The sequence below is a fragment of the Ochotona princeps genome, chromosome 5, assembly GCF_030435755.1.
Source record: "Ochotona princeps isolate mOchPri1 chromosome 5, mOchPri1.hap1, whole genome shotgun sequence".
Lineage (NCBI taxonomy): Eukaryota > Metazoa > Chordata > Mammalia > Lagomorpha > Ochotonidae > Ochotona > Ochotona princeps.
In genome coordinates, this window is record NC_080836.1 from 49,476,310 (window position 1) to 49,502,678 (window position 26,369).

General features: G+C 38.8%; 1 protein-coding gene across 1 annotated transcript in view; it reads right to left on the reverse strand.

Annotated features, from left to right (window-relative positions):
- The window catches only part of LRP2 (LDL receptor related protein 2), a 204,196-nt gene that overhangs the window by 49,126 nt on the left and 128,701 nt on the right, over window positions 1-26,369 (reverse strand). Inside the window, exons 36-50 of the mRNA XM_058664591.1 lie at window positions 25,852-26,065; window positions 23,891-24,130; window positions 21,788-21,976; window positions 17,638-18,558; window positions 17,377-17,542; window positions 16,854-17,012; window positions 14,612-14,901; window positions 13,196-13,399; window positions 12,254-12,496; window positions 8,505-8,630; window positions 6,927-7,046; window positions 6,015-6,155; window positions 4,335-4,536; window positions 3,912-4,207; window positions 1,638-2,154 (exon numbers count right to left, since the gene is read on the reverse strand). Of these exons, the coding sequence (XP_058520574.1) occupies window positions 1,638-2,154; window positions 3,912-4,207; window positions 4,335-4,536; window positions 6,015-6,155; window positions 6,927-7,046; window positions 8,505-8,630; window positions 12,254-12,496; window positions 13,196-13,399; window positions 14,612-14,901; window positions 16,854-17,012; window positions 17,377-17,542; window positions 17,638-18,558; window positions 21,788-21,976; window positions 23,891-24,130; window positions 25,852-26,065 (4,028 nt within the window). The remainder of the gene's footprint in view (window positions 1-1,637; window positions 2,155-3,911; window positions 4,208-4,334; window positions 4,537-6,014; window positions 6,156-6,926; window positions 7,047-8,504; window positions 8,631-12,253; window positions 12,497-13,195; window positions 13,400-14,611; window positions 14,902-16,853; window positions 17,013-17,376; window positions 17,543-17,637; window positions 18,559-21,787; window positions 21,977-23,890; window positions 24,131-25,851; window positions 26,066-26,369) is intronic.

Genomic DNA, 26,369 nt, shown 5'->3' on the forward strand with positions numbered 1-26,369 from the left:
TTACAGCTAAAGTTAGGTTGTAAGACAGTACAAATGCAAGCCCTCCATTTTCCTATCCGAGTCACCTGAGAATCACACAGACAGCTGTTAGAAGGTGCCTTTCCCTAGGCAGGTAAGGTCAGAAGAAATAGGAGTTGGCCTTGCTTCAACGAGGCAGTCAAACCGCATGAGTGTGTATGCCACAACTCTCACTTCAAGGCTAAGCCATCTTGGGAAGTCTGGGGACATGCCCCTCACCAGGATTCTAGTGTTACTTTCTTCATGCATGAGATGGCTTTCCTGGGCAACCACAGCCAATTGGAACAGAGAAATAGAAGAGGGTGTCACAAACCCTAGCGTCAGTGACTAAGTCAGGGGCCAGCACCATGGTACAATAGGATAAGCCTCTGCTGGGGCCATGTGGGCACCATTTCTAGTCCTGATTGCTCTGCTTCTGATCCAGCTCTCTGGCTATAGCCTGTGAAAGCAGTGGAAGATGACCTAAGCCCTTGGAACATGACATGGGAGACTTGGAAGAAGCTCTTTGCTTCTGGCTTCATATGGGCTCAGCTTAGCTCCAGCCTGTGAGGCCATTTGGGGAGTGAACCAAGTGATAGAAGACCTACCCCTCTCTCTTATTGTCTCTTTGTAAGTTTGCCCTTCAAATAAAAATAAATAAATCTGGTTTTAAATGACTTAGTCAAGAGAAAAACTTGAATATCATTGAAACTGCACAAAGAAAATGTGAATTACAATATCCTTAATACAAAGAGAAACTTCATCTATCCCTGGACTTGTCAGACTAGATTGGAAAAATATGAGTTCACTTAGGAAGCTTTAGAAACAGAATTGATTTTAAACTGGTTTTTTAAAAACACTTGTATGTCAAGGATACTTCAGGTCTAAACATATTGCCATTCAGTAAAATCTATGTATAGGGCAGGCATTCTTTTAAAAACATATATTTAAATATAAATTTAAATTGTATATATGTATATGGAAAAATTAATATATTTCATAGATGTATCATGATACAATTTTGTAGAAAAACGGGCGCAGATGTAGTTTTAAGAACAATATGGTACTTTTCTATCCTCCATTCCTTCCCTTTTTGCTTTTTATTTTTATTTTAATTTCTGCAATGACATTGATCCTAAAAAGACTCTCTGGAAATAAAGATTTTTCAGTTGAACCACTGTTTGTCTCATGACCAGCCCAACTTGGGTATGACTGGCTCCTGAACAAGCCTGAGGGTCCCAGGAGAACAGCATGTCCACCTGCCATGTTTAACCTCTGGATCTCTAGTGCCTGCTACCACGCCTGGCAGCTAGGAGGTACTCAGAAGCATTTTCCAATATCTGAGTGCATCAATGAAAACATGAATCATTCCACTATATCATCTTCAGTTGACTGAATGCCATGTCTGTAATGTTTTCTTCACAACAAAACACAAGGACAAATTTTCAGTCACTGGATTTTAGGTTCTGTGGCATCCAATTTGAGTATTACATACGAAGCAGAAAGGGAAATACGCAGAAGTATTAAATGCACCCACTCAGTCACCTAAGTTGAAAATCAGTCCATTCCCAAAAAGAAAACATGGTTATAGTTTTTCTTCTTGATCCTTACATTTAATAAGCTTGTCATCATTTTCTTACCTGGCAACCCAGTCGACAGCCAGACTTTCTGCAGCTGGTAGTTTGTGATTTACGATTACCTCTCGGTTTGTCTTATTCAGAAACATTCGCTCAATGACTTGCCTGTGGATATCAACCCAATACAGTCTCTTTTCTACTCGGTCAAAATCCAGTGCTACAACATTGCCCAGTCCTTGCAAAATGAGGGAGTAAAGGTGGCCATCTGTGGTTAAATTTCTCAAATAGTAACGGTTGCTAAAAATGAGATAGGGCTCAATGTCACTGTTCTGCCGGCAAGTCTTTCCATCTGGTTCTCGGATGTAGCCTGGGGCACACTTACAGATGTAGGAACCAATGACATTCTCACACTTCTGGCTACAAACATAGGGTGTCTCCTTGCATTCATCAATGTCAACACAAGTCCGCTTGTCAGACATCAGCTTGTAACCAGGAAGACAGGAGCAGTAGAAACTGGTTAGGGTATCTGTGCAGTTGTGATCACAGCCACTGATTGAATGGTCCTGGCACTCGTTAATACCTACAGGTAAGAGAGAGAGAGAGTGATCAGAGAATGTAAATTATCAACAACAGACCTACCATCATGGCCCACAGACAATGTTTCTACTGGACAATGCCAATTCTCAATGAATCACGCCAAAAAAAAAAAAAAAAAAAAAAAAAAGTCAATTGGGGATTACCAAAGTCCATGAATTTTTTAACTTCCTATTGCTTCAATGACCAATGAAATTTAAAAGCTTGCATTGCCTTTTAATCCAATGCCTGTTAACCTTCTCTTAACCAGTAATTTTAAATGTAAAATGGCAAGAGAGGGGGAAAAATGAAGAGCAACAGAGAAGAGTCTGTCTGGTGTGCTGGTAAAGCACAGAACCATATGAATGTGCACGTTTGCCTCTCACCAAATTAGCTCAACACTCAACAGATGCAATCCACACTAGGTGTGCCATGGGCTTGTCCTGCTTTTGAGAGTGGATGCTTAGGGGGTTTGGAATAGACCTGATGAGATCAGTTGCTCTTCAAATTAAACTTGTTAATTTGTCTTGCATACTACTGAGGATTTGTTTTGTGTGATTTAGGCAAGAAAAACTAATTCAAGCTTAATGGAAATCTATCTGAATTAGCACTAAATAGGAAAGTTTTCTGCTTCCTACATGTTATTTTTATTGAAACTTGGACAGCAATTTGTGGCTGTTTCTTGTTTTAGAGCAAATACTCAGTTTCCAGATGACACTTTATCCTGTACATAGATATTCCTGTCTCTGAATTTCTGAGATCAGTCTAGTTTCCCCTGTGGCCCCTGATTTTTACCCACTCCTCAGTTTGTTTTGCTTTCTTTTTTCTTTTTCATTTTTAATTCTTTTCAATTTTATTCTTGTATTTAACTACAGCAGAAAATCCATTCATCAACCTTTCCGATTCTTCCTTTCTACCATCCCCAGCTTCTGGTAATTCCTTTTATACTTCTATGAAATCAACTTTCTTTGAGCCTACATATGAGTGAGATTGTGCAGCAGCTGTCTTGCTGTAGCACTTTGTTGCAATGTTCCTTCGAGGAAGTATTATTTTTCCTTCAGGGACACAAACCTTTTTATTTACTTCTGGGTCAATAAGGAAAATGCACTTAATGAATAGTGACAGTAGATCAGATAAATAGATAAAACAGCAATTAAAAATATATGATATTTTTTTCAAAGCATGCCAACATACAATGCTTAAATACCGACAGGTTGCCAATAGTATGAATTTCAAGATGGCACTAAGCAAACAGTACCCAATTTATCAGTTCTCAGATGGTTTATTTATGGAAGTGTGGGAGAGAGGGAGAAGAAAATTCTCCCATTCAATCAGCTGAGACGAGATGCAAATGAAGGGCAGGCTGAGAGTCCTAACACAAACACACTTCAGGAGAATAAGCCGTTCCAAAGTTTCAAACAGAATCAACATTGTTTTATTCACGTTGGGGTCTCCGTTGTTGAAAACTTCTCCAAATTCACATTTATTCACACATATTTATGGGATACAGTATGTGGCTCCTTATTTAACTCTTAAATGATAGTCTGCATAATTGCTCAGCTGTTCTCTTTCATAACTTTCTAGCCAAAGAATTAGTCCAAGGTTGTTTGTGTATCACCTACCTCATATGCCAAGAAACCCTTGCCTTTTAAGATGGAAGCAATAGTAATATTGTGGTTTTCTACTAGAAGGACAGATGGGAAAGCGCTAATAAATCATAAAGAACTATTCCTCCTTTTCTTTTTCCAAAGCCTGTCTACTCACCACAACCTCTCTCATCACTGTTGTCTGTGCAATCATCGAGGTGATTGCACACTTTCACCATTTCAATACAGTGTCCGTTGTCACACTTGAACTGATGTGGGGGGCATGTGGCTTCTGGGATGTGGCACAAGTGCTCTGTTTCATCAGTTTGGTCTCCACAATCATTTTGTCCATCACAGACGAAGGCCTTATTGATACAGCGTCCATTCTGACAGGTGAATTCGGACACATGGCAGGTCGGATATGTGCAGTCCCTTTCATCACTGTAGTCACCACAGTCATTGCGACGGTCACACCTGTGTTGTGAGGACAATCAAACGTGTTCAGAGGTCTGTGCCAGGTGTTCTCTATGCCTCTTGGAAGGCAGTTCTGGCCCAGTGTATATACATGAGTTGCTATTGAATATTTTAATCCCCAATTCACCTGAATGACTGTGGGATACACAGTCCATTCCAGCAGGTGAATTCATTTGCAGAGCAAGATCTCCTCGTGCAGTTCTGGTGTTCATCAGCAGCATCAACACAGTCTGCATCCCCATCACAGATCCAAGCTCGAGAAATGCACCTCCGGGCTGGAGGCCTGTTATTGACACACAAAAACTCGGAACTGGAGCAGTTGTGAGTCTCTGAAATCAAAGCAGAGAAGAATCAGAAGCCACATGAAAATACATCATGAACTGTCAATTCTTTCACATTATATTCCAAGAGGTGAACAGAAATAGGAGCAAAACAGATAGTTTGTATTACTATAACTAAAAAAAAAAAAAAAATCTCCATACCTACAAATGTTCTGCTTCAACTGCTCAGATCTTGCATTTTTCAGAATAAGAAAGCAGCATAATAATCTCAGGGCCAGCCCGATGTTATAGTAAGTTAAGCTTCCTATGCTTAGCTGGAATGCATATGGGTGCCAGTTTGAACCTCAGCTGCTCCACTTTCAGTCTAGCTCCCTGCTTATGGCCTGGGAAAGCAGCAGAGGATGCCTCAAGCCCTTGGGACCCTGCAGCCACATGGGGGACTCAGAGGACACTCCTAGCAGACTGGCTCAGCTCTGGCCAATGCAGTCACTTGAGAAGTGAACCAACGGATGGAGGATCTCTCTCTCTGCCTCTCTCTCAATCTCTTTTTCTCTTTCTCTCTCACTCATTCTCTCTATCCTTCTCTCTGCAACTCTCCTCTTGAAATAAAAATAAAATAAATCTTATGAAAATAATCTCAGCTTTATCCCTAACATTAATTAAGGTCAGATGTTTTTCTTCAGGACTTCAGAAATACATCACCACTTTATTAATGTGATGCCAAATGTCTTTGCTTTTTGTTAGCATTTTAACTGTACAAAGCATAACCACATAAGCACAATATAAGATAGGTATTTTTATGCCAATTCCACAAATGAGAAGACTAATGCTTAAAATGGCTAACTAGATGGCTCAAGCTTATAGCGTGTGGGCCCCTGCCACTTATGTGGGAGACCTGGATAAAGCTCCGCCTTTGGAATGGCCCAGCTCTGGCCATTATAGCCAACTGGAGCAGTGAATCAGCAGAAAAGACCCCTCCCCCCCCATGTCTCTCTCTCTCTCTCTCTCTCTCTCTCTCTTAAGCTCCGCCTTTGGAATGGCCCAGCTCTGGCCATTATAGCCAACTGGAGCAGTGAATCAGCAGAAAAGACCCCTCCCCCCCATGTCTCTCTCTCTCTCTCTCTCTCTCTCTCTCTGTCTCTCTCACACACACACACACACACACACACACCACTTTTTCCTTCTATCCCTCTATCTCTGCAACTCTTTCAAAATAATCTTTAGAAAAAAAAAAAAGAATGACCAAGTTCTCTTTATCTACTTGAGAAACACTAATCACTATTTCTATCAGTCACATTCAAGAGCATGAAAAGTAAATGCAAACACTTTTTGTCACTCTGTGGGATTTAAGTGCAGGTAAATGCATATCAAGAACTTTCAGAATGGAATAAAACTGAAAAGGTGACATTCTGTCAGACTTCACTCAATTAGAGAAAACTCTGTCTATTTCCAAGTACAGGAAAGCAGCAATTCTACCGTGTGTCTCTGGAAGTGACTCTGCAGAAGGATTAACTGGCTTCACTTACCACAGTGGTGCCTTTGATCCTCATCACTCATGTCCCCACAGTCATTGTCGCCATCACAGATCCACTCTTTTGGGATGCACCTCCCACTATCACATCTGTACTCATTGCTTGAACATGTTCGTGGATGCTGTGTTGAAAAAACTAAAAAGTACTCATAGTGAACAGAGTGTCTTGCAGTGCAGAGCCCGACTATAGCAGGAGTGGCCTATAACCTAGTTGTAGCCAGCCAGGGCAGGTCCTCCAGGGATATGTGGAAAAGTGACCAACAGGTAAGGCTAAAACCAGTTGAATAACCCTGAAAATCCTCCTTCTCTTATGTGACTAAAATAAACTTGAACATTCCCTTAAAGGTACCATAGAGAAATAGCAGTTTTCTAAGGAATTATATAAACTACCTATTATTTCATGTGCTACTGTATTAAAATCTCTATTGTACCCAAAATCATTTTTACTTTGTGAACACCATACCCTAGCATTCCCTCTCCCTCTACCTGGCTTTCCTTGTTGTAGATTTTTGTCACTTTAATGTGAATGCCACTTCAACTTCAGGTTGCTCAACTTACAATCTAACTCCCTACCAATGCACCTAGGACAGCAGCAGAAGCTAGTTAAGTACTTGGCCCCCTACCACAAATGTGAGAGCTCCAGACAGAATTCCATGCTTCTCTCTCTCTCTTTTCTCCCTCTCTCCCCTTTTCTATAAATAAGCCTACCTTTCAAAGACATAAAATATAAAACAAATATTTTGTTAAATAAGCATGTGTTGAGGGGTTTTGGCATCCCAGCTGGGAGCAGCAGTGGGGAGTGCAAGAATTCTACCACCATGACCCTGGTCTTTACTCAAAGTGGGTGGAAAAGACCGAGGTGGTCTGGCTGCATCATAATGCTTGTCAATTTTGTTTAGTCTCTTACCACAAGAGGCAGGTTCATCAGAGCCATCAGGACAATCTACCTCTTGATCACAATGCCAGTGTTGAGGAATACAGCGCCCAGATGAGCATTGGAATTCATTGCTTGCGCATGTGTGAGTTGCTGCAGGAGGGAAGAAACGAAGCTCATGAGCAAAATATAAGCATGTTCCCATCAATCTTACAATGTTTCTGAGCTGGATACAATTCTGAGCTGGGTAGACTGGGGATTGGGAAATGGACTTCCATACCACCTATCCATGAATATGAGGAATATGGACTAGAAAAAGCAGCCAACATTGTCCTGGTTTTCCAGAAATTTTCTAGATTCCAGAACTCCAAAAACTAAAAAGTACTTATCAGAAATACCAGAGAACTATCTTTGTGATGATGAAATTATATTATATAAAAACTTCGGTTATGTTATATAAAACATAAAAGTTATGTTATAAAAAACTTTGGTTTTATGGATTTTGCTATAGCAAATTTAAATAAACCATACTGAAATAATAGTTAAAAGTAAAACCAATACAAACATATCTAAGCTCACCTTACCACAACCATCTAGCCCTCTTAGGTTATGCCTCTGGAGAGTTAGCAAAGTTCTCTTACTCATTCTTGTCATATGGGATTTTCATCTAAGTAAGCTAATGCTTAAACATGAACTCTTTCTGAATAACGCTAGGCAGCTGATCAAACAAATTTTCCAAGTCATTATATGTCTTAAACCCTGAATTACGTCTGATAACCCTTCCAATCTATAATGTCCCCTTGCTTTGAACCATGACAACCTATGATTTGCTAGGGCAAACTGATAGGAAAGCAGAGGTTCCCAATGGACCAGCAAAAACTCAAACATGGCTAGCCATGTCTGATGACTTTATCCAAAATTCTCCTTCCACCTACTGTTGCCTCTACTGGTACAACCCATTCCTGTGGCTGGACTGAAATCCAGCCTGATAACCTATAATTGCAAGGTCCTTTGACTTCTTTAGGACAGGACTAGTGGCCATATACTCCCACATATCACTATTACCCATAAAGGAGAAGGGCAATTACTAAGTTTTTGAAATTATGTATCTACTTACAGTACTTGTCTCAGAGCTTAAGAAAGACCTTTTAATTTGAGCTATAAATACAAAAAAAATGTTTAAAACAAATTGCTAAATACAAAATTAAGGCTTCTAAAATTTAAACAAACTAAGGCAATAAAAAATATTTCCAGGTTCTAATAATCACAACAACCATATTAGGAATAAATAATAAAGGTTTAATATCCAAATTCTTCCTGCAGTCTTTGAAGTCCTTAATTTCAAAAGTTTCTTTGATTATGGCAGGTCACTGGAAGAAAGATTTCAGATCTAGAGAAGCAACCAATGGAACAAAAAGAAGGGATATCCCACCTCTCTTCAGTCACATCCTAAAGCAATGGCTTGGCACATCTACTTACAAGGTCAACATGAGGTCACAAGTGGAAAGAGCCCAAACGTGTGTGTGTGTGTGTGTGTGTGTGTGTGTGTGCACATGCTCAAGGCATGCATCACTGGAGCCACAGAAAGAGAAGCAATTTTATTTTACTCACTGCAATAAGTAGGATTTTCATCACTCAAATCTCCACAGTCGTTGTCTCCATCACACAGGTAAAGTCGAGGAATGCAAATATTTGTATTCTGACATTTTGTGTATCCAGGCGAACAAGTGCGATCAGCTTTAAAAACATGAGCAGATATGCAGTTCAAATATATCAAATATATATATCATAATCTCTGTCCATGACATCAGCACTATTGCAGAACCCTACCCAATGAAAGTGAGACATTTTTAAAGACTATAGAGAGCCACAATCCACACCACTTACACTACCCACAGATTTTGCGATAAAAGAGGCTTTTCCAGTTGATACTGGTGGAGTGAAAAGGAGGTGAAATTGCTTTGTAGCTTTTTAAATTGTCTAGTTCTGTTATTTCATAATATCAACGAGAGTCCCTACTTTTGGTTAAGTAAACTAACTGAAGGATATCCATCCTATGGAGCCATATGTAGCTGTAAAATTAGGATTTCTACATACTGAGTAGTGATGCCACAATTTCCAGGATATATCATTTACAGTAAGAAAACACAATTCAAAATAAGAGGCTATCTTTTGTGCAAGAAAAAGTGTGACACAAATTGAGGCTCCCTTTTACACAATGTTTGAGATCAGAGGTGCTTTAGATTTTGGATTCTGAATGGCTTTTGAAGTATTTTCATATATACATGATGAGAGTGTTTGGGGATTGTATCTAAACACAAAACTCATTTATTTTTTATATATACCTTATATATATAGCCTAAAGGAAATTTGGCATAATATTTTTAATAATTTGTGTGTGAAACTTGGTGTGAAATTTTACTTGTGGCATCACATCAGTGCCAAAAAGCTTTTGGATTCAGAAGTACCTCGGAATTCAGACTTTCACAGTTGAAATGCTATGTGTGTATATGTACAAGGGTGGAGATCTTCCTACAAGAGATGTCATCCCTCTTGGACAGACTAACATGAGTGAGCAGTGTGATGAAAACTTCTGTAAATTCATCTAGTCACATAGCTATAGATTTTAAAGAGACAGAAATCTTCCAATCATTAGTTCACTTCCCAAATGGTTCCAAAAGCCACGGCTGGACCAGGCTGGAACTTGGAGCCAGGAATTCCATCCAGGTCTCCTACATGGGTGACAGGGGCACAAGCATTTGGGCCATGACCTATTGCCTTCTCAGCAGCATCTGCAGGAAGCTGAATTGGAAGCAGAGCAGCCAGGACTTCAGCCAGTGCTCTGATATAAGATGCCAGCATCACCAGCAGTAGCTTAACTCACTGTGCCGCAATACCAGTCCTAGTCTTAGAGTTTTAAATTTGGACCCATGTACATTATTTTGTATAAATAAGAACAACGAAGTAAAAATTGGAAAGTGTTTCTTAAAACTTGGAAAGAATAACAAAAGGAACTATGTATAAACCAAGTTGGTAGTATAACACAACAGAGAAAACAGTTCAAATTGCCTTGATGGCTATGATTTTGACTGTATATCACCAATGGGTTATAATATTAGGATACAGTCCAAGGTATATATGCTGTTAATAGTGCAGTTTTTGTTGTTATACTGATTTGAAATTATTATAAGCATTGTAAAATGATCATAGAATAAGTGATTATGCTACTGTCTTAGAAACTACCAATAGCAATACAAAAGAAGAAACTGTGATTATAAAAATCTAAGTAGACAACTTGTAATAGTAAATCTAAATGGAATATCAAAGTAAACTATTTCCTATCCCTGTCCAATAAAGAAGCCTAGAAACAATAAAAAAACAGAATTGGGCAATCTAACACTGCAGTAATTTGCTTGAGTAAATGATTAATTCCAGTTCTGGAGCAGGAAATGAACAGGAGAGATCTAAGCGTAGAAGTCTGAATGTGGTCTTATCCAAGAAAAAGGTTGGAAGGGGTAACAAATATCAAAATGATCAATTATGGCTCTTTATTATAAATCAAATATGTAAATAAGCATGAGTTCAATATAATTAAAAAATAAATATTTAGTGTCCCTGGGTGATCAACTCATTATACTGAAAGCTTGCAAACCAAATTGTGGATTTATCCTGCAGTACAGTAGTTAATAACAGCATTTTAAAGGAGACATTTCTTCTTGGCAAAGCTTCAGTAGATAAGAGCAGGACAAATAAAATAATTTTCACTTTGCAACTTGGTAACCTTGATGAAGCCATCACCCACGTGTGCTGACGCCATCAGGTGAAGGTGGGTTTAAGTTGATACTTGGTCCTCTGATAAAGTGGGAAAACTAAGCTCTATGTGCCTCGTGACATGATGCAACAGGAAATACATAGCTGTGCCAATGAAGCATTCTTACCCCAAAAATTTAATCCAGGATAATAACCCATTAGGTCTAAATGCCCGATCAGAAGAAGTAAGTAGTATAGAACAAGTTAAAGTATATCATTACACAAGCAGTCAAATCCAAAATGTGGAATATTCCATAGGACAAATCAACCAATTTTTCTAACAAGTCAATGAAAACAATGTGAGATCTGTTGTGGTGTGAATGAGATTAAACAGCTGTCAAATTTAAAGTCAATGTATAGTCACTGTCTGAATCCTCAGTTGAACAGATTGAAAGTAAAAGAAAAGAAAAAGATTTTGAGGACAAGTGACAAAATTTTAATATGGACTGGGTTCTCAAAGATTTTAAGTAAATATTCCTGATTTTGCTGAGCACTACGATAGAGTAGTTGACTTCCAAAATGTCTTTTCCCATGAAATGCATGTCTAGGAGTGCTTTCAAATGCTGGGGGAAAGTGACAGGAGATAGAACAACATAAGCCTGGGTGAGGAGTACCTTACATTATTCTTTCTTCTTTGCTATATTTCTAAAATTTTCTGAAAGAAAAAAATTTGTATACAGCAGATGCTACTGATACCTACCTACAAAAGCTGAAGAACAGGTAGATCTATCCAGACTTAAAATACCATGCTTGGACTCACAGCAGACTCTCTTGTTTCCCCAAGAAGCTAACATAGAGGGACCAACATCATAGTGTAGCAGGTAAGGCCTCTGCTCATGAAATTGGCATCCCATATGGGTGCCCTACTTCTGAACCAACTCTCTGCTAGTGGTCTGGGAAAAGTAGATGATTATGGTCCAAATGTTTGGGATTCTGTTACCCAGTGGGAGACCTGGAACAAGCTCCTGGCCTAATCCACTCTGGCAGTTGTGGCCATCTAGGAGATGAGCCAGTGAATGGAAGATGTGTGTGTGTGTGTACACACACATGCATGTATATCTGACTTTCAAATAAATAAATCTCTTTAAAAAAACTTATGTATAGATTCCACACAAAAATAATTTAAAGACTTATCTATGATAAAAATTTAAGAGAAATACCAGTTTAGTCAATATTGTCCTAGTTTTTTGCATATTTATTAGTATGTGTTAACACAGTCATTTTTGTCCAAAAACACTGACAGAGACTTAAAATTATTTTTAAAAATCTCACCATGGAACTTTCTAATCTAGCAGATATGCAAGTGGTGGACAAAATTTCCAAGATTAAAATATTCAATGGTTGTATGGAACCATGAATGTAAGTACAGAATTCAAATGTGTTCATTTCAGTCATATTTAAAATCAGCTGACACAACACATTAAAGGAAACATAGGTTTTAGAAAGACGGGGGCTTTTCTTTTAAACCTTTGTTGTTATGTAGAAATTTAATGCCTTGTGATCAAATACTCCAAACCCAAATTCACAGTAAACACCACAGGTCAACTTACGGCAATGTTTCTCATCCGAAGTGTCATTGTCATGGCAGTTGTTTCTGCCATCGCAGACAAAGCTTTGAGGGATGCACCTTCCGTTACTGCAAGTGAATTCTGCGGTGTCATTACATCTCCTGAACAGACACCCTGCCTCATCACTGTTGTCACCACAGTCGTTGTAGTAATCACAGCGGTAATGATAATGCACACAGCGCCCATTGGCACAGGTGAACGCTGTTGGCGGACAGGTGTGAAAGGCTGGGGCAAGGAACAAAATTAGTAATGAAAACATCATTTTAATTTCAAAAAATATGATGAAATCAAATTTTAAGTTTACCTTCCTAGGCAAAAACAACTGCCCACCAGATGGCATGCAAAGTAAGACAATACTTTAGATAAAGCAAAACAAGTCATACGTCTTTTGAAAGCATTTGAAATAATTTAAGCAAAAAAAAGTCACCCCATCTTTCTGTTACCTCTTTTAAAAGTGTATCTCAATCACAGAAAAGCTTGAAAGCAAAGTTTTTTAGGAAAAACTAAAATTCAGTCCTGTGCATGGTCTATTGGAAAAAAATAACCAATCTCAGAACTCCGTGAGAAAGACCACTGTGCCCTCATCTCTCCAATCATACGCAAAGATTGGGAGTGATCATAACAAAACTCTTGCATAGATGATGTCTCTTCTAGGAAGATCCTAGAATAATAGCTGAAGCCGGATCAGGTATGAGAAACTGTGTTGGGCACGGACCACACCCTATGCCAAGTGTTTACTGTGGTCTCTCACCTCTCACAGGGATCCTAGCAATAACTCATAGTACAGACAAGATGTCTGAGGTTCAAAGAGGTTAAATAACTTTCTTAGGGCTGCAGAGCTTGACAAGGACCAAGCCAGGATCTCATTACGGAACTACCGCAGCAGTGATAAACACAGGATAAAGAGCTCAGAGTGCAACCTACCACATACGTTCTGCAGTTCGTCACTGTTGTCCCCACAGTCGTTGTCATTATCACATTTCCACTGCTCTTGGATGCAGCGCCCATTTAGGCAGGTGAACTGGAATTCTGCACAACGGGTACCACTGTCCACAATGCAGTGCTTACCGTTGTTGGCCAGATACCACTGGCCCTCGTGTGGACACTGGCATTCAGCACCATTTGGACCTGCAGAGAGGGAGAGAGCAAAAAGAAGCCAAAGATGGATATAACGAGCCTTCTTGCTCAGATCAGCACTTGAAAGAGCTTCTGCACAACATGCTAGATAAGACAAGCCATCAAAATCCTGCCCACTGCCTTATGAGCAAGAGAAAAACAACCACCAATTTCTAGTAAATGTGCCAAGTCATTCTACTCTTTCTTCAACTGTCAGGATTGTCTTTTCAGGAAAAAAAAAAATTGCAAAGTGATAGTATCAGAAGACACATCTATTAATGAGTGCATTGTTCTTTATAACACACATGATGAAAAACATTACATTGCACCCTAAAAAGTCAGCAGAAATCAGGGCCAGAGCCATGGCTTAGCATACTCATCCTCTGCCATTGTACTGGCATCCCCTATGGACACCAATTCATGTCCAGTTGCTCCACTTCCAATCTGAGTTCTTGCTTATGTCCTGGGGAAGCAGCAGAGCATATGCCAAGTTCTCAGATCACTGTACCCACGTGAGAGACCCAGAAGAATCTCTTGGTTTCTGGCTCCTGGCTTCAGATCAGCTTAGCTCTGGCCATTGCAGCCATTTGGAGAGTGTTTCAGCAGATGGAAGGTATCTAGCTAGCTAGCTAGCTATCCACCTCTCCTGTCTCTGTAAATCTGCCTCTCAAATAAAAATGAATTATTTTTTTTAAATTACCAGAAATATTTCAATTCATAGCCAATACCTCCCAAGGATAGGGAATCTTTTTTTTTTTTTTGCCAAGGGACATTTGGATATTTATAATGTCATTTGCGGACCATACAAACTTATCAGTTTCAAAATGAGCCTGCAATAGATTTTGAGTACTGCCTGCGTGCTGGATATTCCTCACCCATGTTAAAGCAAAAGAACTAAATCCTTTGTTAAGGAGGTAAGCACATTGGTGGGATTCTTTTAAGTCTTGAAGTGGGGCAACCAAAGACCTCATCTTGCTTGCCACCTTCATCAAGCTCGAATCCTCAACATTCTCACGAGAGAGCTCCATGTTTAACAGACAACAATATAGGATAAGTCTTCCTCTCCACATATAGCCCTTCCCCCTAATCTACTTTATAAATTACATTGAAATCAAGAGGAATTTGGCTTTTTTTCTCCTGTTAGAGGGGAATATTCCCTCAATTCCTTTAGTAGTGCTTCTTTGTATCATCCTACACATTTTAATCTTCATGAGCAAAGCTGACCTGGTGCACAGATGTGGCTGCAGCCCCCATTGAACTGGTCACAGGGGTTGTTACACTGTCGCTGCTGGTGCTTCACAACAGTAGAGATACCCTTGGGCCTGGAAGGCAAACTCGTGGTCATTGCCATTTGATCCGACCCATCATATTTGTTAGCCCGATAAATTCTTTGTGTGTAGAAGTCTGTCCAGTAAATATACTGGTCATAGATGGTGAGGCCAAAAGCATGAAAGGCTGTATTGATGATGACTTCACGTTCCGTGCCTGTTAGAGAGCTGCGTTCAATCTTCTGCCTAAAATGAAGATAGTGGGGAGAAAAATGTTGAAATCCAGAAAGAATTCATTTGTTTAAGACAGTCCAAGGCCTGGGCCTACACACTGTTTCAAACAAGCCTCCAACTATCTTTTCAAGTAGGGCACTTGGAAACTAGAATGCATCATCTATGGAGGACATGTGCTGTGTGCTTATTCAATGATGATCTATAGGAAGCATTGCCTTCCAAATATTATACAACCTTCCAAAGTAATCAAGAGAAAATAACTAAAGGATCCATGCACTGTATGGAACTTGCTGTTGGGCACACAGGCAGAGTCTCCATCAAATGTTGGTTACCTTTCTTTCCCATGTCCTGAGTGACTTTTTAAATTTGACATTACTGAGGACCTACAATGACCCAGACTTAGAAACAGAGCGTCACTGTTTGGTCTCAAAGTAAAGAAATCATCAGGATGTCAGGTACTTTTCTAATGACTGAAGTCCTTAGAAAATCAGCAAACACAAACCACAATAAATCAAATAATTTCACTCTTTCAACTATTGCCTTAGAATGACTGTGATGTTAGACACTAATTTACATACCAAGCTGAAAGAAATTTATTAGGAAAAAATTAGGAGCTTTTCTGAGAAGCAGCACTCCAGAAAAGAAAAGGCTAATTTGAGAAGATGATCAAAAGTGAAAGATTAAAGAAAAATATTTTTAAAGATTTACTTATTTTATTGGAAAGTCAGATTTACAGAGAGAAGAAAAAACAGAGAAAGATTTTCCATTTGCTGGTTCACTCCCCAAGTCCCCGCTAATGGTCATAGCCAAGCCAATGCAAAGCCAAGAAACAGGAAATTCTTCCAGGTCTCCCACATGAGTGCAGGGTCCCAAGGCTTTCGGCTTTCCCAGGCCACATGCAGTTTGCTAGAAGGGAAGTGGAGCAGCCAGGAAACAAACCTGTGCCCATATGGGATCTTGGCACATGCAGGGCGAGGACTTTAGTCACTAGGTTACTACACCAGATCCAGAAGGAATATATTTTCCAGAAGGAAAATATTCAATATCAGTATGCATTTAAAAGTCATTCATCAGGCAGGCGTTTGGCTGAACAGCTAATGTAGGTCATGTTACCCTTGTTCCATATGGATTTGATTTCTAATCTGGCTCCTGATTCTAGCTTCCTGCCCTCAGGGGGCAGCAGTGAGGACTCAATAATCAGGTCCTTGCCACCCACGTGAACTGAGATCCTGGCACCTGGTGTCAGTCCAGCTCAGATCCAGCCATTGCAGGTATCTGAGGAGTATACTAGTAGATGGGACAGCCCTGCCTCACTCTCAAATAAATAAATAGGAATGTTTTAGAAACTTAGGAGACCAACATTACGGAACAGTGTGCCAATGTCAGCATTCCATATTGGAGCACTCATTTAAGTCCCAGCCACTCTGCTTCCAATCTAACTCCTTGCTAATGTGCCTGAAAAGCAGAGAATGGGCCACATAGGTGAGTTCCTGAAATTCATATGTGAGACCTGGATGAAGTTCCACACTCCTGACTTCAGCCTGGACCAGACACAGCCACTGTAGTCATTGGAGATGAACCAACAGATGGAGTATTAATGTCTCTCCCTCCACTCTTTCTCTATTTCTAAGATCAGTTTGTCATTCCTGTTTTATGCAAGTTACCTAGAGCTTGTTGACTATAAATTGAGCAATTACATTTGTAATCATAGTAGAAACAATAGATGTACCTAGTAATGTATCTTGAAATGTTTCTAGTTCATAATTACCCAATTTCAAGCAACAGTTAAATTTTCACATATGCATTCATTAAGCTAGAACACATAACTCTAAACACTGTGATTCAATGTTTTGGCAACATTTAGCTGACACATTATATTATTGTCACATTCTGCAAATTCCTCTTCTTTATAGGTAGGAGAAAATAGCCCTCATCAACACCCATAGTGAGTAACCAAAACATACAGGCTAGCATCCGCCCAGTAGAGCAGGTCTGTCTCATAGTCCAGAGTGAGTCCATTAGGCCAAACCAGGCTAGTGTTCACAATGGGTATCCGGAAGTTTCCTCCCAGTGTGGCCCTCTCGATTTTGGCATTCGTACTCCAGTCAGTCCAATACATGTACCTAGGCATCCAAAAGGAATTGAAATTATTGCCCAGAAGGAATCTCACAGTTCTTTTTAGGTAACCAAACAACAGCTCTTTTTAATTGCTAATATGGCAAAAGAAATCCTGAAGTATTCCTACCCACACAACTTGCCCAAAACAGATTTTCTGAGTCAGAACACTGAGGACTTAGCATGCTACCAAACTTTCTACCACAAAGGTATTATGCAATACATCTTCTTCCCCAGGTGAAATTACTCAATGGGCTTTCACCTTTGAATCTTATGTAAGTCCGTAATCTTTTGGTTCCCTATCAACGTAAAGGACTTCAGGCTCCACTCACTCCAGAAACAAGGATCAAAGAGACAAAGACCATGGCATACCCTCGGCAAGGATCTAGCACAATTGCTCTTGGTTTTGGAACACGGGCTATTACAGTACGATTAGATCCATCCTCAGCCATGGAATTAATCGTCTGGTTGGAGTAGTCACTGTAGTAAATTCTCTTATTGATCCAATCAAAGGCAATACCATCCGGGGTCCCTATATCTGGACAAACATCAGCAGACACACACACAATGATATTAGAGTCCCAACATGCATGAGAAACATACAATCCTTTATGTATACCTGGAGTCACTTACCTGAAGCAATGACAGTTGGAGACTGGCTCCCCGAATATAGGCTGATATAGGAAATCTGGCCACGTCCAGAGGTTACTTGTTGTGTGAAGTAAAATCTATTATTTATGTTGTCATAGTCTACAGCTATGGCAGTTCTTTGCACATCTATTTCTTGGAAAGGTGGACTGTGATTTTCAGGGTCCAAATGTAAACTTCTCAGGGAATTGCCCATAGCAAAGATGAGGAAGTTTTCTGTTGAAATGGCACAGCTCTTGCCATCACTTTGTAGAGTCCCAAAGGCACAGCCACATTTTGCAGTGCTCAGTCCAGGCAAAGCAAAGCACAGATGGGAGCACCCACCATTATTTTCCAAGCAAGGGTTGTTGTTGACCTCTGATGGTGAACGGGGCTGAACATGCTCATCAAAGATAGTGACATCTCTTAGCCAGTTGATATTGTCTCTTATCACTGTTGGAGACTGTGTGTTTGCTGGTTCCTTGCTAGCCTGGAAAATTTTTTTCAAATTTCTATCTACCCATATGATAGAATCTTGAAACACAGTGATACCGTAGGGTGTTGGGTAACGACTGCCATAACGAACCACTTCTGATTCTCCTCCGTTAGGATGGATCCTTGCAATTATATCTAAAGAATCATCAACCCAATAAATATAGCCATTGCTACGGTCCACTGCTAAGCCCCGTGGTGTGACAATACCATCTGATACAAGCACAGTTCGATTGGTGCAGTCAAGGAGAGAACGTTCAATCTTTGGTTTCTGTCCATAGTCAGCCCAGAAGAGGTATCTGTTCTTAGGATCTACAACTATATGCCTAGGCATATCCACTGTGACTTTAAGGAGAATACGACGATAAGTGGTATTGATCCGCAGAACTTCTATGAGGGTTTCAGACACAAAGGCATTGGTGAAATAAAGATTTCCTACAGAAAAATAAAGGAGTGCATCAATGAGTGGAAAAGCAAGAATGAAAGGGAATATCTTTTCAAATCCAGAACAAAATATAAGAGCACTCCAAAACATTTGGGGGAAAAAAAAGGAACTAAAAGAAGTGTAATCTGCTGATAAAATATTGAAAGCTGTATATAATTTAAGTATGCATTTTCCATTAACTTTTGAAGTCTTTCTCTCTAATAGAGATATTCTCACCCCAGAGAACTTTCAAAAGTCACCAATCCAGGAATCCCAAATGAACTCGAGCTGTGGTTATGCAACGGGGTGGAGGAATCCACCATGGGGGGAGGGTTTGGGGAGAGGTGGGGAAAATCCCAGTACCTATGAAACTGTCACGTAATACAATGTAATTAATGTATAAATTAATTCAAAAAATGCAATAAAAATATTTAAAAAGCCACCAATCCAAAGCCCACTTGTCTTTGGGTATTGCAGAACAATATAAATTCTAGAACAAATAGTGTGAATAACATATTGAAACCTGTGGGATACACCAAGGCAGAATTAAGAGGAAATTTACATTAGAGAAAACCATAAATGTCTCAAATCAAAAATCTAATGATGCACTTTGAAGCCACAGACAGACAAGAACAAGTTAAACCCCAAATCAACAGGAAGCAAGGAACAATAAAAATCAGATCAGAAACAAATGAAGTTGAAACAAAAAATACAAAAAAAATCAATAAAACAAGTTGATTTTTGAGTAGACAAAATAGATAAGTCTTTAGCCTAACAAAAAAAGAAGAAAAATTCAAATAAGTAAAATTAGAGATGAAAAGGGAGATATTATAACTGACACCACTGAATTACGAAGATTCACTAGCACTATTCTGAAGAGCTATATGGTAATAAATTGGAAAACCCTGAAGAAATGGATACATTCATAGATTCACATAACCTATCATGATTAAATCAAGAAGACATAGACGACCTAAACAGACGCGTAACAAACAATGAAACTGAAGCAGTAATCAAATCTCTTCCATCAAGGAAAAGTCCAGGACCTGAGAGCTGCACCACTGAGCTCTGCAAAGCATTCAGGATGGAAGTAACTTCAATACTCTCCAAACTTGCCCAAAATGTTGAACAGGATGGAATTCTGTAAAGCTCTTTTTATGAAGCCAGCGTTACTTTGATAACAAGACCTTGATACACAACACAAAAATTACAGACCTATATGATTAATGATCAAGTGAAATTCATCTCAGCAATGCAATGGTAGTTCAACACTTACAAATAAATAAATAGCATAAACTAATCAATAGAATGAAGAACAGAAATCATAAAGTCATCCCAATAGATGCAGAGAAAGTATTTGACAGGGTTCCTAAACCCTTTATAAAAAATCCTTCCAAGATAGCAATAGAAGGAACACTCTTCTAATTATAATGGGTATATACCACAAACCAACAGTTAATATAGTGAGTGGGGAAAAACTGAAAGCATTTCACCTCCGATCTGGAACAAGACAAGGATATCCACTCTCACCTCTCATATTCTCCCTTACATGTGAGAACTAAATTTTTTTAATGCCTATGTATATCACTGTAAATATAGCTTTGTATATTTTGTTTCATGTCTTTGTCAACCAATGATTAAGAATGCTATACTACTGTAGTTTTAATGATCTGTGATCACTTTAAAGTTTACTGTAAATGAGTGGAATGGTTATTTTTCCATTATTGTTTACAGTTGTTACCTATTTCCACTAAACCACGGTCTTTTTATTAGTTAGACTTCTTATTTAGTTAATTATAAGCCCTTCTACCTTGATGCAAACTTAAAATATTATTTCAAAAGTGTAAAAAAAGAAAGGAAGAAAGGGGAAAAGAAGGTGATGGGAAGGAGAGAGGGGAGGTTATGGGGGAAGAAAGGGAATATTATTCTGCTCTTAGAATTATATCTACAAACCACTTTGAACCTACTAAAAACTAATTTAAAAATCTTAAAAACAATGCTTCCATTAAAAAAGCAAAATGGTGTGTAGAAGAAATAGCGAGTCAAGTTATTTATGTCATGTGCTTTAAAGTCAATTATTAAAGCATCAACCTTGCTATCAAGACACACCTATTTTCTTCTTTTATTATCTGACTTAAAACACCTTAAAGAAAAACAAGGCTAATTAAATGTCACAAAAATACTGTTTTCATTATCTATTTCGACTTCATAAACACTTACACACCATAAGGGTATTTCAAAGTATCAGGAAAATTCATATCTTGGTATTCATCTCTAATTCTTTAATATGAGATTGCCAACTTCTCCTCTAAAGAGTCCAGTGGTAAATATTTGGGGCTTTGAAGAACATGTGGTTTCGTTCAGTATTACTCAACCTTGCCATTATAATATGAAGGCATTCATATAGGTAATGTGTAAATGAATGGACTTGTACTCCACTAAAATTCATTTACAAAAATAAGCAAAGGACTATATCTGACCCTGTTGTCTGTTTTTCTGTTGACCTTCTTGTCTATACCATTAGAAATAGTGGATTTCTTGGAAGCTAAACAGGGTCAGGCCTGGTTAGTACTTGGATGGGAGAAATAGTGGATTTCTAATTAGAAATGTGAATTTCTAAAGCAATTAAAGTTTTATTTAACTATACTAGTGTATTTTGTGTTTAAAATAAAATCTATTAGACTATGCCTTCTTATACAAGGATAGACATATTTTCATTAGAATTGTACTGTATTCCAAAATTTATATTTGTTACACTGTGTACAGTTAAAAATAGGTGAGTAATGTATGAATCAATACAAATAAGTTAATGCAATTTTGGATGAGATATTTCAATATAGCTGCTAGTAGCAAGAGTACCTAATGATCTAAATTATTTTATATTACTAAGAGGAAGCAATTAAAAATTTGACAGTTAAGATTGCTCAGATTTAAATTAAATGAATGTGATGGTATAACATTCTATTTCAAAAATTAGATATTAGAAAAACAAACCCACATAACTTAGTATTTACACCCATGTTTGCTTATAGTTTTGATTGTGTTACTAGAAGAAAATGAAATAATCTGTTAAAAATCTTTCAACTGAAATACATTATTGTGTATTTAATACATAGGTTGATCTACATGCACAACTCAATTTCTCTTAAATGATCTCAATAATCAGCTAGGCCAAACTTTCTGACATAAAAATAAAATGACTTAGATAAAAACATAGACATCATTCTATGACTTACATACCTGCTACCCAATCCACTGCAATACCACGGACTCCATTTGCTCCTATCCCATTTGTAATGAGGCTAGTAAAAGAAGAGCCATCTGGTTTGATTCTGTGGATTGCATTGTAAGATCTCACACTGCTGCTAAAATCACACCAATAAATAAAACCAGAGGCCACGTCAACATCCACATGCAGGGCATTTCGACCTGGAATATTTGAGAAAATGCTGTTAAACAATGCTCTAGCTAAAACTAGAACTTTCAAATATCTGTTTTTCTTCTTTTTATTATTATTATTATTGGAAAGCCGGATATACAGAGAGGAGGAGAAACAGAGAGGAAGATTTTCCATCTGATGGTTCACTCCCCAAGTGAGCCGCAACATGCCGGTGCGCGCCAATCCGATGCCAGGAACCAGGAACCTCTTCCGGGTCTCCCACGCGGGTGCAGGGTCCCAATGCACTGGGCCGTCCTCGACTGCTTTCCCAGGCCACAAGCAGGGAGCTGGATGGGAAGTGGAGCTGCCGGGATTAGAACTGGTACCCATATGGGATCCCGGGGCGTTGAAGGCGAGGACTTTAGCCGCTAGGCCACGCCGCCGGGCCCTCTTTTTCTTCTTAATCCTCATTCTCCAAATCCCTGCTTTGACCAATTCCCCACTACAAGATAAAACTGGTTGTCTTCCAAATGCAATGAGCACATCCACAATGTAGATCTTGGTTTCTAAATATCATTTCCCATAATAAAGAGCTCAGACTCCATGGAGAAATGACTGATGGCAGGCTTGACCAGCAGAAAGCATGAGTGAACCTGGTTACTGAAAGAACTCCTTGATTTCTTCTACCAGGTGAATTTCTTTCTCTCTGACCATCTCTCCCATGCTTGTATCCCTTCCTCCTTTTTCCTTTTCCTTCTATTCTTTATTTCAATCTTAGCCTATGACACCCTTCTCTTTTTTCTAATAGATATTCACTGATTTTTATTGGAAAGACAGATTTACATAAAAAAGAGGAACTTCTTCCAGGTCTCCCACACAAATGTAGGATCCCAACACTTTGAGCCATCCTCTATTGCTCTGCCAGGTCATAAACAAGGAACTGAATGGGAAGTGGAGTCACTGGGACATGAACCAGCACCCATATGAGATCCTGGCATGTACAACGTGAGGGGTTAGCCACTGAGCTATCGTGCCAAGCCCTGACACACTTCTTATGATGCTACTAAACTCCCAGTTTCTCTTGTGGCAACATAGACCTAAAAGCTCTTGTTGACCTGGAGACACACTATTTTATAAATTCACAGCACACAAGTATGAAGTACTACAAAAATATGGTTATGCTTTAATTCACTGAAGACAAACTAAGAAATTACTATTTGTAAACTATTAATTACTATATTTCATAGCAGAAAAGCCTCCATGTTACATCTCCGCTAACATAAATAAGACACAAAGGAGGGCATTATGACACAGCAAGGTCAAGCAGATTCTTGGGACACACTCAACTCCTATCAGTATAGGAGTTCAAGTCCTGGCTACCCTATTTCCAATGAAGCTCCCTGCTACTGTGCCTGGGAGACAGAAGTTCTTGAAATACTTGAGTTCCTGCCAGTCATATCAGAGACGCAGATGGAATTCCTAGTTCCTGGCCTCAACCTGGCCCAGAAACAGGGAATGAACCAAGGATAGGAGATATTCTTCCTCTTTTCCTACTCCTTTCCAACAAATAAATAAATCTTTAAAATAAGACAGAAAGAGCGCAGTGACCATGAATACCAAGTCATAACACCTCTAACAAGTTCCCACCACATTCTATGTGTGTCTAGGCTTCTGGTTCCCAGTGTAGTCCAGGAGTCAGCAATATCTCACATTTCAGGGACTAACACCAGCACAAACTTCTAAATCAGTAAAACATGGAAATGGGATCAAGCTCAGATTTCTAACTAGCCCTGAAGGTGATTCTGACGCTCACTGGAATTTGAGAACCTCTCTAAAGTGGCTCTTGTCTGACATGGTTTATTTACCTATAAGGGCACACTTTGTGTATGCTGTATTCAAACAGGAAGACACGTTATTGTGGCCCCACATGGAGTCATCTCTTCATTACATTGGAGTTGGCATACCTTGGCCAGCCACTGGCACCAAAGCTTCAGAATGATCTGATAATTCCAAGCTAAAGCCTCTAATCGCAGACAGCATTGAAACAACAATGAAGGAGTTATATGGAGAACAAGTCCGATGATCAGGATTGAGTTTAAATCCAGTGGCACAGGCGCAGGAGAACAGTCCTCCTGGCACAGGCAGGCAGATCTGTTCACAGGCATTCACATTGTTGCTACACCCGTTTGAGGACTGAGTGAGATCTAAAAGAAAGCAAAACAGATTGAAACTTTCAACCTTGCCTCCAACTCAAGTTTTAAAATTACATTATCAAATTATTTGCTATAAAGCTTCATCACAAAACATACAGCTGGATTAACAGCTTAAAAAGCAATATTGGTGCTGCTAGAGTTTATAAACAACAAATATTAAAACATCACAACTACTAGTTAGAGTGGGTCACCAATTATTTTATTTATAATAAGGTATGTGAAAGATTAAGAAATCTACCTACAGATGTATTCATTTTTTCTCCTCTTTATGCATGCACTGGCACACAAAATTATACCAGTTTAACTACATAATTAATAATGTTATGGACAAGTATTTTAAAGCATATAAGATAAGAATAGTCAAAAGATTTTTTTCCTTACATACAATAAATGCGAAATTATAAGCCTAGATTATAAAACAGGAAGATTGACCAATAAGCTTTTGTTAAAGACTAAAAGCTACAAAATATGTAAAGATATTTTTAATAAAACTCTCTATGGTAACAAAAATTGAAAGAGACAAATCAGAAGATATATTGCCTCCGGGAAAAACTATGTTAAAATAAATGAGATCTTTTTTTTTTTTTTGAAGCACACGAAATTATCAAATTTTTGCCAACTTTAATTGTTAACATTTTGTTTTTGCTTATTGTATGTACTAAGGATACAAAACACTTGAGAGAAATTCATCTGCAATCTCTGGGGCTATAATCAGGAAGTTTTGCTATTGCTGACACCAAAATTACTTCCTTCTCCTAAGTGTTGATTTAAACTCAATTAAGATGATACTCAAACTTCAGTCCAGTAATCCTTTTCCGTGCCAGTAATGTTCTATGAAATGAAACTTATGAACTGAAAAGAATAGAATTAATTAGTACTACATTCTATTTGCAATCTCATGTTTTACACCTTTGCACATATATTCTTTTCCATTCTCTACCTACATATACAATTTATACACAAATACATAAATCTGTAGATCTGTATTCTCAAACACAGAAATAGATAAGCTGATAACCTAAGTGGCAATAGTAATCTTCACAGAGTCACTTAGGAAAGTTACTGAAGCCATAGTTTTTGCTGAGGACGATCTAATGTCACCTAAGTAGTACATAAGTGACAGACGTTTTCTATTCAAAGGAAAAGATATTGGCAGAATGATGTCAAAACTCTGAATCATCATCGACTTTGCCCTGTGCTATGTAACAGCCATATGGTCTCTACAATGATGCATCTAGGACATATGTGCAGCAAACTGCCAGTTACTGTGAAAAGTCAGATTGTGGTTCTACACTTTCCTTGTAGTCATTCAGTAAGCATTTCCTAGGCATTTGCCATGTGCCCAGTACTACTGTAAGTACAAGGTAAGAAAGAAAATACAGGGGAAAAAATATCTTCCACCTCATGGATGCTAATATCTAACACAGATCACAGACAAGAAACAAATAGCTAACATGTCAGAGAACGCTGTGAGGCAAGAGCAAGGATTTCAAAGTGACTGGGACAGAGTGGGATTAGCTTACTTTGAAACCAACTTGGCATTTCACATGCCAGATTAGCCTCAACACTTAACCATAACTAAGATGTGGTTTTATATGTTTGGCAATTTCCACTACGGCTACAGACATTAGTATGTGCCCACAGATAGAAGTGTGTATATGTATGAAAATGCAGGATAGAGGTGTGAGTGTGTTTCAATGACAAATACTTACTGCGTCTGTGATAAACACGAAGGCCTCTCAGATTAGGGACGTTATCCCTCAGAGTTACTTTGTTGGCCCCAGAGGACTTGTCGACTCTTTCAATGACTTCATACTGCTCATCAGCATAATAAAGGAAGGACTCGTACACTGCAATGCCCCATGGGTGAGAAAGATGGTGCACCAGGATCATTCTCTCAGTCCCATCCACATTTCCTCTTTCAATCTAAAAAATCCAAATTTGCATTAGTTTCACTGAATCATGCTGCTATCCTCATACTTAACACATCTCATTTTCCTATGGAACTCAACATGCAGAGTTTTTTCACATCTACGTTCTGATTTGAGAATCACCACTATACTTGGACCCGCACTGGGTCCATTGCCCCACATATGTGACCAGAATGCAAGTCAGACACATTGTCAGATGGCACGGTAAAAAAAAAAGAGAGAGAGATTGAATAATCACTTCCTGTATGTTAATATTCCAGTTACAGAAACACTTGAATGCCTAACTGTGGGCCAACACA